General features: G+C 34.7%; 1 protein-coding gene and 1 non-coding gene across 2 annotated transcripts; one reads left to right on the forward strand and one right to left on the reverse strand.

Annotated features, from left to right (window-relative positions):
- The first annotated feature begins 2,976 nt into the window (after positions 1 to 2,976).
- Positions 2,977 to 9,627, forward strand: QWRF7 (QWRF motif protein (DUF566)). The gene is made up of 5 exons (XM_023655982.2): positions 2,977 to 3,546; positions 4,426 to 4,662; positions 8,924 to 9,013; positions 9,264 to 9,374; positions 9,452 to 9,627. The coding sequence occupies exons 1-5, from the start codon at positions 2,980 to 2,982 to the stop codon at positions 9,524 to 9,526; spliced, it is 1,080 nt and encodes a 359-aa protein (XP_023511750.2). The 5' UTR covers positions 2,977 to 2,979; the 3' UTR covers positions 9,527 to 9,627.
- A 1,919-nt stretch (positions 9,628 to 11,546) lies between these two features.
- On the reverse strand, positions 11,547 to 11,618 carry TRNAM-CAU (transfer RNA methionine (anticodon CAU)). Its single transcript has one exon. It is a non-coding gene; the product is annotated as a tRNA-Met (tRNA).
- Positions 11,619 to 15,674: the final 4,056 nt, after the last annotated feature.

A 15,674-nucleotide genomic window follows, 5' to 3' on the forward strand; every position in this document is an offset into this window, starting at 1 on the left:
TATTATCACAGACAATATATTTTGGACAAGCATAACCATGACATGCGACATGCGACACATAACAGAGAGGGATGATGGGAAGACTAATCAATATGTCACCGATCCAATCCGATTTAGAAACTCAAAGGGTCTAACGAAGTGTGGACTCAACTTGCTCTTTCATCTAAATCTCAAGGCATCTTTCATCTGAGTCACCTTTAAGAATACCTTGTCACCTTCCTTAAATTTTAGATTCCTATTTCTCATGCCAGCATAACTTTTTTGTCTACTCCAAATCATGCATATCCTCATCATAACTTTTAATTTGCATTTAATTTTTAAAAAATTCAATAATATTCTTAAACTTTAAAAAAGTTAAGAAAATACAGGTATATTTAATTTTGGCATGAAAACCGGTACTTTGTTAAAAAAGTATTATTAAACTAAAAAAATTTCATTAATATCTTTTAACTTAAAAAAATTAAAAATTACATCTTTAAAAAAATATCAACAATCTTAATCTTTATAAAAAAGTTCAAAAAGTTATAGACTGTCCGTATGTGATCGTCTATTATACACTTGATAGAACATCTTCAAAAAAACAAAATTTACTTTTTTAAAAGTTTATGAGTATTTTTAAAATATGACCCAACTATATCTATATATATATATATATATATATATATTACGAGTAGCAAGAGCATTTTTTAATTTTTTTTTTTAATTTTAAAGATTTTTTTTTAAAGTTATTTTAAAAATTTAAAGGTTCAGCTTTTGAAAAAATATTTATTTGAATATTAAAGATTATTTTTTAAAAATAATATATTCAAAAATCTAAAACTAACAATTTTTTTTTTTTTTGAAAGTTGAAGTATCTCTGTGATATTATTAAGATATTTTAGTATAAAAGTACTTCATTTAAATAACATAGCCTACAAAAAATCACTCATTTGAATTCATCTCTGGTTAGGTTTCCATCTCCTCATCTATGGATAAAGAAAAAGAGTACAAAATCCGCGTCAAACGCTTCTCCAACGGCAAATCTATGAGCGGTCACGTGCGGTCTCACTTGTTGAATTCCAAATCAACACCGATGTCGATGCCGAAGCCAATACCGATGATCAATCACGATCGTCCACATTCAACTCTCATCATTGGAGAGCGACGGTTGAAGCAACACAGAGATGAGCGTCGAGACGAGGAAGCAGAGATGTCGATGGAGGATTCGGAAGCGGCATTGTGTCTTCTAATGATGAGAAGAGAGGGAAGAAAGGGAGTGAAGGAGGAGAATGCAAGTCATAAGAGAATGAACAATTATAATGGTTATTGTAGATTACCAAAAGCTTCGGTAGATCTCAACCGTCCATCTTCCTATCGTTCTTCTGATTATGACGATGATGATGAAGAAGATGAACAAATTTGTCGAGATGAATTTTCGAAAGTCTTCGATCCATGATTGACAATGCCTCAAATGCCTCACAGTTAGTAATTTACTTATTTATTTATTTTTTCTCGTAAATATTAGGCTCTTTTGACCATTTAGGATTGTTATGAAGATTAAAAATATTTAATTTTTGTAATTAATGTTAGTGATTATTATGACTAGTGAATATTTGATATTTGAGATATATGAGATTTTAGTTATTAGTATATTTTAAAAAAAAAAGAATAACCCAACCTAAAAATAGAAAGTTGGGTCGTGAACTCTATTGGAGTAGCTCGAATCACCAACCGAACCAACTCAAAATTTTGGGTTAGTCCCAAAAATTTCTCCGACCCAATCCGACTCAACCTAACATATCTACTCTAAATGATACTAACAAAATAAGAGACGGTTTCTAGTAGTTAAAGTATCCACTAGACCTTTCAACCTATAAATGGCGACGCATGAGATTAGGTAACATGGAACATGGTACAATTCTTTAAGAGAAATACCCCCGATGTGTCTCAACTTGCCATGCCTCGTAATCCTAAATGTTTGAAAGAAGGATTTACTTTGTCAAGTTGGTGACCTAAACAACCCGAATAGAATTCACAATCTAACCTAACATAACCCTGCATTGTCAAGATTCTTTTTTTTAATTATTTGAAAATATTATAATTGCAATACATTATATTAATAACTAAATCTGATAAAATTTAAATATCAAATATTCACAAGTCACAACGACACGCTCGACCTTTTTAGTCTTTAAAAGTAGGAAAAGATGTAAGAAGCTGTTGCAAATCTGTCTCAGTCTAAAGCTGCAAATAACCCTAGGGCAAGACCTTTGTTTTCTATTCCCTAGGAAGTTAGGGCTTCACCAATTGAGAAATAGGATCCTTGGCTGATCTGTCTTATCTTTCGACCGAAGGTTGTTTTTTGTCTTGTTTTATAGTGGAATGGTTGGGTTTAGTAATGCCATCCCTTGTGCTAGACTGATTAGGCTAAAACAAAGGGCGTGGTAAGAACTAAATAGAAGGACCAATCTTTTCACTCTCCCCTTTAGTCGGGAATTGACCTACTAGACTAGCCCTTCTATCGCTTCAAGATAAACATCAAAGCCAAACTATACTATAGAATAGGCAGACATTTAATCACACTGCTAGTTTCAAACCTTGTTAGTTTCATTTCTTCAAATGCTTGCAACTGTTACCACGCTAAAATATTCTTAATTTTCATACTAATCTTAAAAATATAATAAAGTTAGGTTAAGTTGTAATCCTATTTTTCGATTGGTTAGATGGACTAAAAAAAATGTCAACTCACAATCTGACCGGAATTTTTTGTTTTTTTAAAAATTCAACCTAACCCGTGCATATTCAATATGGTTTTTTTTTTTTTTTTAAACAAAATTTGAAATTAAAATTTTAATGTAATATTAAAAAAAGTCAAAGTCAATCAAGCAATGATGAGAGAGAAGCTGGTGAGTTGCATTTCTCCTTTGTCCACCAACGTGCTCTCAACTTCTCACTCTTCCCCAACATAAAACCAACCAAAAATCATTCCTACACCTCAAAATGGACAACACGCGCTTCCGCCGTCCAAACTCCCCGGCCCTCATGCCGCCGCCGTCCCCCACCGCCCTCTTCCGCAGCAAAAGCCGCTCCTCCGCCTCCATAACCGCACCGGAGAACAACTCGTGCGCTGCAAACACCAGCCAACGCTCAACCACCCACCGATCAAAATCAGTGACAAAGTCAAGAGCCAACAACAAGGACGAAGAGAATTTGAACCCCTTGAATTGTAAAACCAAGCCAGGGTTTTCCAAGTTCTTGAAGTCATCCCCGGCCGCAACCCCGTCCGCTTGGGCACTGTCGCCGGGCCGGTCCTTGGGGTCTCCCCTTCTGCCTCCACCGCAGACGGTGGAGCCTGCGGCGGTAGATGGAGGGCGAGGGAAGTTAGGTGGTCGTCGAGGCGGTGCTGTGAACGGAGTTTTGAGGTTTTTTAGATCGAAGAAGGCGGGAGGGACGGTGGAAGCGGCGGAGCTTCATCGGTTTCGGATTTTGCAGAATAGGTTGTTGCAATGGAGGTATGTTAATGTAAGAGCTGAGAGGTCCATGGCTAACGTTAAAACAATTGCTCAGGTATTACTTCTATATATGTTTATTTTATATTATAGTTATTGATTTATATGGATGAATTTTTAACCTACCCTATGGTTTATTGTAATCATCATAATAATCCCAACTTTTCGGTGAAGGGTGAATGGTAAAAAAGTGATTTTACTCAAATTTACCAAGTTTAACTCTTGGTTATAGATGTTTGGTTAATATCGAACATTTCTCGAGTATAACTCAACTATTCTATCTTAGCTACATTTTTCATCTTCAATCAACTAATAATGCCCCTTTGATTAGCGGGTCATCACTATAATACGATATTCTCGTCAATTTGAATATAGCTCAGTTGATAAATATGATTATCGTTTTAAAAGTTGATGATTTAAATTTTTACTCTGCAATGACCGACGGAGGACATTGGTAATATTTGTGAGCTTATAAACTTAATTAGTAGAATAAGTCACTAACGTATGGAGCAACTTGAGTAGAATGGTTCATAGACGGAGTAAAATAAGTTACTAACTTATATGCTTCTTCTTAACAACAAAAAGAATTGAAAAGCTAAGTGATTAACGTTCCTACTTCTAAAAGATCTCTCCCTTCAAATTGTACTTTTTGCTTCCTTTATTTGTTTTGACATATTTCGAGACCGACATAGGAAGAGGCGGAAGGTTACTTTCAGAGTGTCTTCAGATAAGAGAGATCGTAGGAAGACAGAGATCTCTACCTTCGTCAATTTCATCCATCAGAAGGATGCCTTTATTGCTATGAAAGTTGTTGAAAAAATGCAGAATTATAATTCCAACCGGAGAATTTGTTGGAGTGTACTATACAGAGGAATTAAAGTTTTTGCTTCCTTTATTTGTTTTGACATATTTCGATCGTGGATTATTTCCGTGGCAGGATAGAATATTCAGCGCGTGGCTTCAGAACTTGAGGATGAGAAATGGCATATTAGAAAAACGGATTGAAGTTGAAAAGTTGAGGAAGGAGATAAAGTTATACAGAATAATCTTCCCTCAAGTTACTCTCCTCAAGCAGTGGGCAAAGTTGGACAAAAGAAACCAAGAATCAGTTGGCTGCTTAGCTTCTGTTCTTTCCAATCTCTCACTCAAACTCCCTCTACTCCATGGTGCCAAGGTATTAACTCCAAAACTACTATAATTGTTTGTTTTCATGTTTTGTTTTGAAATTCTTCATTTTCTTTCTTTCCTCCTAAAAAGGTTACGCGAAATAGAGAGATATAGTTCATATAAATGTCCATTTAACTCATGGAGATTTACTCTAAATGGGATACAAATACGCGTTTTAAAAATATTGAGGGGAAGCCCAAAGGGAAAGCTCAAAGAGGACAATATCGACTAGCAGTGGGCTTGGACCGTTACTGAAAGAGAGATTTTTCTTATTAGCTAAATCAACCTACGAAAATCGTACAAGGTTGTCTTGCCTTTATAGGAAATATAATAGTAGCACACGACTTGATTATTTTAAGAAATAATCAGTAATTGACCCTACTATTAGGGTCAGAGAATGTAAACACATGTAACATGAATTGAGACCTCATTTAAAACCATTGTCTCTTAGGCGGCCTCTAGTCCAAAAAAATTGGATGTGTAGTACTTCCCTACACACGACTCACACGCACGAGCGTGGGCTCACTAGGTGGGCTCGCACATCCCCTAGGCCTAATGTCGCGCTAGCTCCTCTAGGATGTAGCCAGATGCTCGGAGGTACAACAACCGTCGTGCACCGTGCCAAGCATGATGATCATCCCATCCTCATAGTGTACATGTCCATGCTCCTCATAAAGGGGAAGTATCCCCATGCATGTGAATATATAGTATGCATGAGGTTTCTGTACTTTTCATTTTAAACAAATCATTCGACACAACCTCATTCATTCCTCACATATTATCCTAGGTAACATGTTAAAATATCATCACTAACTCAATAGGGTCAAGCCCAATAATTGTATGAAAGCATTATATATTTATTTTTATGAAAATGATTTAGGTATTTTAGAATAAAGATACCGAATCTAGGGAAAAGATTTAGATAAAAGATATAAATATTTTAGGAATATATGTATAGGCTCTACTATAAATACTCCTCTACCCCACCGAGGTTTTCATAAAAAAAAAAATCCCAAGCAATCTCAAGTAGAGCAAAGTGTAGTAATATTCTACAAAGTGTCTTGTAATCTCTTTTCGATTAGTCTTAATAAAGGGTGTGAGTGTTTCCCACAAATAGTTGTGTTCAACAATCTAGTATCAAAGCAAGGTTGGTATAAGTTGTCTGATCTCTTGGAATTTTTAGTATATGCTCTGTGGTTGCGGTTCTATCTGGCCTTCCAGATCAAAAACAATTTCTTGAGATTATTAGTAAGTTTCTTTGTGTCGTGAGTAGTCCATGACTCTACAAGTTTTGTGTCAAAAAAGTTTGTTTGGTATTACTGATGTATAGCCAATAGAATCGGTGACTTCCAAATTCTTGGAGGAATAAAAAAAACTCAAGAATAACAACTACAATACGACATGCATGATGTCCTATTTACAAAGACAGAATCTTTGGGAGATCATTGGCAGGAGCGAAACTACGTAGCTAGAGGAGGATTCTAATGGTGTCTTGTGCAAATGGAGAATCAAAGCAGTCAAAACAATGTTTGCCTTGAAAACCACAGTCGAAGAAGAGATGTTAGAGCACATTTAGGAGGACAAGACACTGAAAGAAGTATGGACATGTTTGTGATGTTGTTCCCAAGTAAGAAAAATATGAGGCTACAACTTCTGAAGAATGAGTTGTTATCAATTTCACAATGTGACATGACAATTGCTCGTACTTTCAGAGGGTCAAGTCGATCTACCGAGTAATTACTGAACTTGACCTGACGTTTGCCATTGGAGAAGCTCGAATGAAGAGAATCATTATCCACGGATTGCGACAAAAATATAGAAGTTTTGTTATTGTTGTACAAGAATGACCCACTCAATCATCACTGAGCTTGAAAATTTGTTAGTCATTCAAGAAGCCATGGCTAAATAAATGGAAAACATCACATTAAAGGGTAAAGAAGAAGCACTCTACCACAAGTGAAAGTCGGAGCAACAATAAGCCATCTACCAAACGTGGATACAAAAATGGTGACAAATTAATAAGCCACTAAGGAACTACACAACTAGGGAGAGCTCAGAAGAACAACAACAAAAACTCTCAAGGAAGAGATTTGAAGGCATTTGCTACAATTGTGAGAAGAAGGACTGCATGTCCAAGGAATGTTGGTCTAGGAAAAAGTCTATCGAAAGCAATGTGGCATCCTCCAACATGGAGGTGAAGGAGGAATGAGATACAGAGGCAATATGTGTCATAAAAGAAGACGAGCTAGCGCTCATGACGATGATGGGAGAGTATATCGATTACGAGGATGACTTGATCATTGATTCAGGATGTTCAAATCACATTATTGACGATCAAAGTGGTGCAATGGAAGCAGGTTGACCCTTAGAGAAGAAAGTATTACCAGGCTTGGACAACATTGAAGAAATTCTTCTACAAAAGATGGGGGAGCAAACTATACACATTTGCTTAAGTGCTGATATGCTTGAAAATCCAAGTGACATTAATGTTGATGAGCAAGAAGTGACTCAATTAAGTGAACTTGGTGAAAAGGAAATGAGAACTCAATAGTTTAGATAATAAAAAAGAATCCAAAAGTCAAATTCAAAGTATGTCAATACAACTATTATAGAAAACGAGTTAAAGAGCCAGAGACGTATGAAGAAGTATCACAAAATATGGCTTGACAGTAGGCAATGAAGGAAGAAACTATAACCTTTTAGCAAAATCAAACTTGGGAACTAGTGTCAAGACTAGAAGATATCAAACTCATCTCTTGCAAGTGGGTTTACAAAATAATGTGTCTCTTGGATGGATCAATCGTGAGATACAAGGCTCGGATTGCAGCTCCAGGGTTCTCTCAACAATACGGACTAGAATATGATAAAACATTTAGTCCAGTAGCAAAAATCACTATCGTACAGGTTCCTCCAGCACTTGTTGTAAATAAAGATTGGAAGCGGAATACAGAGCAACTCAAGAAAGTACAATGGTTGAAACTCTTAACCAAGGATTTGCATTAGAAAATTAAATATCCAATACCACTTCATTGCGACAGCCAATCTGCAATTCGTCTCGCAGAAAATTCGGTGTTTCATGCTAAACAAAAGTATGTGGAGGTGCACTACCATGTGATTATAAAGAAAATTCTGAAGGAAGTAATCGAGATGCAGCAGCTCAAGACAGAAGAGCAAGTAACAAACTTGTTTACAAAAGGGCTAATATGAGAGTTTTCTTGTCAGCTCAACATGGTGGAGCAAATGAGGACTAGTGCTGGGGAGTGTTAAGATATCATCATTAGCTCAATAAGGTCAAGCCCAATAATTATATAAGCCCATTGTATACTTCTTCTAGTAAAATGATTTAGGTATTTTAGAATAAAGATACTAGATATTTTAGAGAAAAGATTTAGATATTTTTGGAAGAGATGTATAGCATCTAGTATAAATACTCATCTACCCTACTTAGGTTTTCATCCAAAGAAATCTCAAGCAGTCTCAAGTAGAGCAAAGTGAAGTAGTATTCTACCGAATGTCTTATACTCGCTTCTCGATTGGTCTTAATAAAGAGTGTGATTGTTTCCCACAAATAATTGTGTTCAATATAACATGCATGCATAAACTTTCATAAATTGTATCATTCATAACATTACTTAGGGGTTGTGCATCATAAAACTCCTCATTTCCATACATGCGTTGTAGCATGTCATATATTTCATTGCCAAGCATATTTGTGTCACAGTATAACATGGCATCTCATAACCTAACATGCCATTATAACATAACATATCATCATAAAGTATCATATCGTCTAAATCACATGTTATCATAACATATCATATCGTTATAACATAACAGTCATATCAAACACATGACACGTGTCACATACAAAAGACAACTTTTCCAACCGTACTGATAGTAGGGTCATTTACTTGGTTGACCTTAGTCGACATTCTATATTATTTTCAAGATTGGCTTAACTTGTCCCTCAAAGTTTGTAACAACCTACACAAAAGTATTCCATCATATTAAGAACATTCGTCTAACTCTTCCAATAGTCCTACTTCTTAAATAATTACTTAAATTGAATGAACGAGACTTATACTAATCTTAATTACCATTAATAAGGTCAAAATCAGCTTCGAGAGGGTAAAAAAACGTTGGCTAGCTATCTATATTTGTTTTGTTTGTGTGTCGACTTGAACCAAACCAATCATTATTCATAAAACAAGCGATTCATGTCATTATTTAATATAGACATTGTGAGTTATGAATTGAACTTGAAACAGAGTGACATAAAGGGGTTGGAACAAGCATTGAGCATGGCCATGGAAGTGATGACCAAACTAGAGGCAATGATCACCAAACGCAAATCCGAGGTAATTCTATATATATATATATATATATATATTTATTTATTTATTTATTGTAAATGTAAAAAATAGAATTAATTAGATATTAATATTTATTTTTATTTTTATTTAATTTTAATTGTTTCAAAAAATAATCATCATTTATCAAACTTTTAACATTTATTGAAAGTAATAATAGTTTGAAATTATATAAACAAAATATTATTAATTAATTAGGGTTTATTTATTTATATTTTTTTTAATAATAAAATACTAGGAACTGGAGAAAACGTTGTACATGCTAACGGAGCGGTTAAGCATGTTTAAAGAACAGGAAGAGTGCTTGGAGAAATTAGAGGATGCCGTTTGCTCCGTTACCACATTACTGGTACGTGTAATTTCAAGTATTCAAAATTAATTAACTAAATTTTATTTATTTATTTATTCTTATTTTTTTTAATACAGGCAGAGGAGAATAGTATTAGAATACAACTCATACAATCAACAAATTCTACGAGGAAGGAGGATCCTACTTGTTAAGTCGTTTTGATTCTCAACTATCTTAATTAAGCATCGGCTGTCAATTTCATAAAACGAATACAACAATTCAATGTTCGACATTTATAGTGCTAGTGCTAGTGCGAGTGTTGTCCCTAATGGTGTCACGGTCACCAACCAACTCACTTATGATGAGTTTAGAGATTATTCAATTCACCTTGAATTGATTTAAACAAGTTCGACTGTTAACTACGCTAGGGTAATTACCCATGGTGTTTTGATAGCTCATAACATGTCGATGGTATCGATTCATGCTTAGTCAATTCATTCAAAATAAATGATAAGATTTCTATGGAAGAAGTGATAAGAATCACGGTGTTCCAAATGTTTCAACTGAACCTATTACACGATCCAAGGCGAAGAAGATTCAACAAACATTCATTCTTCATCTACAAAATTGGATCGGCTCGATTCAACCATCATTTGTAGAGTTAGAAGTGGATGCGATTGACGAAGGACAATTGAATATTTGCACGGTTGAAGTTGGAAAACTTTAAAATGTCAACATGAAAGCCCAATAGATTTCAAGTTTATTTCTTTAGCAACTCAAACATATCAACATTTGTCGAAAGATTTTATTGTTTTTTTGTTTTCATTTTGCAATTGTCAAATGATCAAACGTTTCCCTTAGAAATCCGAGCATCATATTTGTCATTTCTAAGTTTCAAGCAATTCTTGTGATCAAGTTCGATTGTGGAGTGACTCAATTTAGAACAGGGTTTCCAAATCTTGCTTCTAGATCTTCGATCATAAGAGGTAATCTAGTTCTAGTCTTGTCTCTTGGTTGATCCAAATTTCGTATAAGGAGGTGTTAATTACTTTGATTCAAGGGTTCTTGCTTCAACAAAAGCTTGGATCGTTGGGCTGAGGATTAAGGTTGCCTTATCAAAAAGTCGTAACGACTCTTCAAACCCTAACTTTTGTTACACTTTTCGAACTTACACATTGAAGCATGTTTGGTAAGCTCCAAACACGTGTGAAGATTGTTTTGTAGGCATTCGACTCAATAAACAGTTTATACAAATCAAACAAATTTACTGGTGTGAAGTTTGTGCATCAACATTTACATTGTGAATGGGTGGGAGTAAACCATAACCATGAATGAGAAAAAAGACGAGTAAGTGTGATTTGTGTCCTCGAAGGGGAAGACTCTGACTAGGATCAATGTTCATTGAAGGTAGGAACTAGGAACAATTCTCTCGAGTCTTTAAAACTCATTATCTATATGTAGAGTTGATCTAAATGAGAAAACTTGATGAAAAATTCACCAAATTGAAAGAGGAGGTTCCAAAGATGGATAAAAACCTAACTTGAATCCTAAAGATCATGAATTATTTGTGTCACGACCAATTTTTTTTACTCACAAAAACTTGGAAAGAAAATGGTAAAATTGCCCATAAAAATTTTCACTTTTAAATAACTTAAGCATTAGACGAGTTTGAACACAATGTGACTCTATGCGACACCTTCTCCCAATCCACTACCATCTTTAACCAACTCCTTCATGTCGTTACCTGAAAAATATGAAAGAATAGAAATTAGTACAAAGACTTGATAAGTAGCCTATTAGTAGACTCTTAATCATGTTCTTGATGGATGCTCGGATAGCACACTCTTTCTTGTCAGGTTCTTGTTCTTGTTTTGAGAACTTAAGTCCTTAGGTTACATTTTTGAGTTTTGAGTTATGTCATGGTCTAGCACAAGAATTTTAGTCTCGAGTTCTGTGTTCTTAACCTTGGCTCTGATCTAAGAACCTTAATTTTAATTATTATGAGTTCTTAGTTTTGAGAAGTTGGGATCTTAATCGTGGGTTATGGATTATTGTTGTTCGATTCTTGTTCTTATTTTGGAAACTAAAATAAATTAAGTTTTTCTTAAAATCTGAATGCGTAATAAATTAGAAAATCCAATGGGCCTAACGAATTGGGCCCAATTTGTCTAATACCCAAAAGAGAGTAAAAAAAAAGAACAGTCGAAGTCGGAAGCCTTTCTCTTTTTATCATATCAGAGCCAGGTTTCGATCCTGGGACCTGTGGGTTATGGGCCCACCACGCTTCCGCTGCGCCACTCTGATTTGTTGATTGTAAGATGGTTTTACCTTTAATATATTTTATCTTCTGATTCTTTTTTTTCTTTTTTTTTTTTTAAGTCTTCAATATTCCTTAAAGATTCTACTTAAAATGTATAAATTTTTTTATTAATATTCTGCTCGATATTTCAATAATTAAATTGAAAACTGAACTTTATTTTATTTTATTGTATTCATTATATCTCAAAAAAAGAAAAATAAAAAAAAAATTATGACAATACTTGGGTTCTAAGAATAATTTTTGGAGCAAGGACCCGTGAGAGTATGAAAACACTCGAAATAAAAGTACCAAGAAAAGAGTATAACACAAATCCTAAGGCCACCAACACCCAAGAAAATATAGACATGAAAAGGCATAAGAAATTCTTGCTTGATATATATATGGAAAATTTTGGAGTATGACTCGAACTCAAACCGTATAAGACAAAAATACCCCTAATGACCTCTTTAAAGGAATTCACTAAGATTCCATGAGCTCAAAGGGTTATGACAAATAGGAATGAATGGCTCACGCTCATAAGATGTGCTAGACAAATAAGACATGTATATTTTAGGGCCACGGATTCTAAGCTCCCATTAAGATAGGACGTGTTACCGTTATGCATTATCCTAAGGTTAGCTCATGAAATTATGTCAAGATATGCTACCCTAAGGACATGAACAAAACAATACCCTAAATTTACCATAACCCCCAAAGAATGCTAGATAATACTCTAATCATGCCTAAGGTGATCCGAGATCTTCCACCACGTTGTGCTTCTTGAGACTCATATTTTCCTCTCCGAGGTGGGATGTCCTGCACCATGTTTTTAGTAGGATGTAACATTTGAGCCTTATGTTTCCTTTTCCTAGATGAGATGCCCTAATTACGTTTCTTGCTAGAAGTCACGTTCACGTTCATGGAGAGTAATTTAGGGTCACGTTCGGCATAACTACTAGGTTGACTATATGCTATGACTCATGAAACAATAAACCAAGATATGTCCCTAGTTAGCACAAAGAAAATATATTACCTTAACTATGAACTAAAAACCCCTAAACCTCCCACGGTACAACACGATCATGATCGCTTGAAATATATAAAGCTTTGAATGCAGGTTTTAGACTAGATCGTTGGGAACATGAGAAGCCTTGGGTGTAGGTTTCAAGTTGTATCATGGGAATACATGAAACCCTGGGAATACATGAAACCCTAGATACAAGTTCAAACTATGTTACTTTGGATACTTGAAGCTTTTGACATGGATTTTTTTTTCAGGTTCATGTCTTGTTTCTTAAATCCTTGGAACAGTGTTACAGAGAACACAACAAGAAACAAGAAACACGAAACACGAACATGAACTCAGCACAAGAACAACAACTAAAGTATGAGAACTAGAACCTGGGCCAAAACCCCATGTTCTCAAGGCTAAAAACCTAAAATCTCATAACTAAGGTCCTTAGTCCAATCTAAGATTAAAAACTCAAATCAAATCCAAAACTAAGGTTCGATCATAATAAAAACTCAAAACTTAATAACAAAACTTGAAGGCCGTCAAGAACAAGAACATTATTTGAAAGAGTATGATATTCTATCACATCTTAAGGACACGATTAAGAGCCTACAAGTAAGCTACTTATTGATTCTTTGTAATAAGAACGTTATTTGAAAGAGTATGATATTCTATCACACCTTAAAGACACGATTAAGATCCTACAAATAGGCTACTTATTGATTATTTGTACTAATTCATATTCTTTTATCTTTTTAAAGCGAAAAGAAGGAGTTGTTCGAGGATGAAAATGGATCTGAAGTAGGTGTCATAGAGAGCCACATGATGTTTCCATTATTTTACTCTTTTAAGTCATTTTGTCCATTAAGCCCAATGTATTCAAACTTTACTGTGGATTTGTATGTAAAATATATTGATGTTTTTTTTCTAATGTAAAAAATTTTATCGTCTCTTTCCCGTGTCTTTTCATATTTTCAAGTTTCTAATTAAGTCGCAGCTTGTGGACATCGAGTCATGACAAGCACTCACTCTGAAGATTACTTGTGTAGTCCCAAGTCTCCTCAAAGGCTGGTTACGGAATTATAACGCTAGTCTAGACCTATTTCTACACTCAATAGAAGATTGAATTACCCATGTAGTTCCAAGTCCTTCCTTACGACCAGTTTACAGAATCGTAGTGTCAGTCCTGATTCGTTTCTACCCTCAATAAAAATATTCATTCTTAAAAAACTTCCTATGTAGTCCCAAGTCCACTCTAAGAACGATTTACCGAATTGCAGCCTCAGCCTTTGTCCTGTTCCTACGCTCAATAGGAGCACTTACCTAAGCCATATACTTGTGTTATCCCAAGTCTTTTCGAAGATCGATTTATAGCATTCTCCATTTCTATACTCAATAGGAATCTTCGTCTTGTGCTAACTACGCATGTATTCCCAAATCTTTTTTTCAAGACTAGTTTATAGATTCACAATGTCAACCTTGATCTAACCCTACACTTAATAGTAACTCAAGTGGCCTCGGAGTTCTGGTGATACTGTTCGCATTACTATTAAACATGTTAAGCTTTCTTAATCATTCTTAAATGTCGTGGAGGTTTACTAGGTGCTAAGGGGTGTCTAGGCGGTTTAGTCCTCATCTCGCATTTTCAGGACGCCTGAGGTTAGCTCCTCTGGGCTAATCCAATCTTTGGGTGCACCTAGGTCTAGACCTCTAGTAATCGCTCATGATCGTAGGGTGTTTGGTCCACTAAGAACTTGTCTTAAGTCAATGTGAGCTCTAGTTCTTGCACCCTAATCTTAACTTGGTTCACTCATGCATGCTTTGTTAGAGAGATATTCCTATCAATCACCTAAAGCACGGGAAACACAATCTATTTGTTCATGCATGCTTATTAGGGAGATATTCCTATCAATCACCTAAAGCATAGAAAACACAATATAAACATTCAAGCAAACTCAACAGAGAGATAACATCTATCAATCAAAGCATAGAAAACACAATATAAACATTCAAGCAAACTCAACAGAGAGATAACATCTATCAATCAAAGCATAGAAAACACAATATAAACATTCAAGCAAACTCAACAGAGAGATAACATCTATCAATCAAAGCATAGAAAACACAATATAAACATTCAAGCAAACTCAACAGAGAGATAACATCTATCAATCAAAGCATAGAAAACACAATATAAACATTCAAGCAAACTCAACAGAGAGATAACATCTATCAATCAAAGCATAGAAAACACAATATAAACATTCAAGCAAACTCAACAGAGAGATAACATCTATCAATCAAAGCATAGAAAACACAATATAAACATTCAAGCAAACTCAACAGAGAGATAACATCTATCAATCAAAGCATAGAAAACACAATATAAACATTCAAGCAAACTCAACAGAGAGATAACATCTATCAATCAAAGCATAGAAAACACAATATAAACATTCAAGCAAACTCAACAGAGAGATAACATCTATCAATCAAAGCATAGAAAACACAATATAAACATTCAAGCAAACTCAACAGAGAGATAACATCTATCAATCAAAGCATAGAAAACACAATATAAACATTCAAGCAAACTCAACAGAGAGATAACATCTATCAATCAAAGCATAGAAAACACAATATAAACATTCAAGCAAACTCAACAGAGAGATAACATCTATCAATCAAAGCATAGAAAACACAATATAAACATTCAAGCAAACTCAACAGAGAGATAACATCTATCAATCAAAGCATAGAAAACACAATATAAACATTCAAGCAAACTCATCAGAGAGATAACATCTATCAATCAAAGCATAGAAAACACAATATAAACATTCAAGCAAACTCAACAGAGAGATAACATCTATCAATCAAAGCATAGAAAACACAATATAAACATTCAAGCAAACTCAACAGAGAGATAACATCTATCAATCAAAGCATAGAAAACACAATATAAACATTCAAGCAAACTCAACAGAGAGATAACATCTATCAATCAAAGCATAGAAAACACAATATAAACATTCAAGCAAACTCAACA

The sequence above is a fragment of the Cucurbita pepo genome, chromosome 15, assembly GCF_057944985.1.
Source record: "Cucurbita pepo subsp. pepo isolate OVF chromosome 15, ASM5794498v1, whole genome shotgun sequence".
Lineage (NCBI taxonomy): Eukaryota > Viridiplantae > Streptophyta > Magnoliopsida > Cucurbitales > Cucurbitaceae > Cucurbita > Cucurbita pepo.

Bases quoted from the DNA above. Each gene is read 5' to 3' on its own strand.
- QWRF7 (XM_023655982.2), top strand. From the start codon at position 2,980: ATGGACAACACGCGCTTCCGCCGTCCAAACTCCCCGGCCCTCATGCCG. The intron at 3,547-4,425 runs GTATTACTTCTA...TTTCCGTGGCAG, and splicing joins ACGTTAAAACAATTGCTCAG to GATAGAATATTCAGCGCGTG. The intron at 9,375-9,451 runs GTACGTGTAATT...TTTTTAATACAG, and splicing joins GCTCCGTTACCACATTACTG to GCAGAGGAGAATAGTATTAG.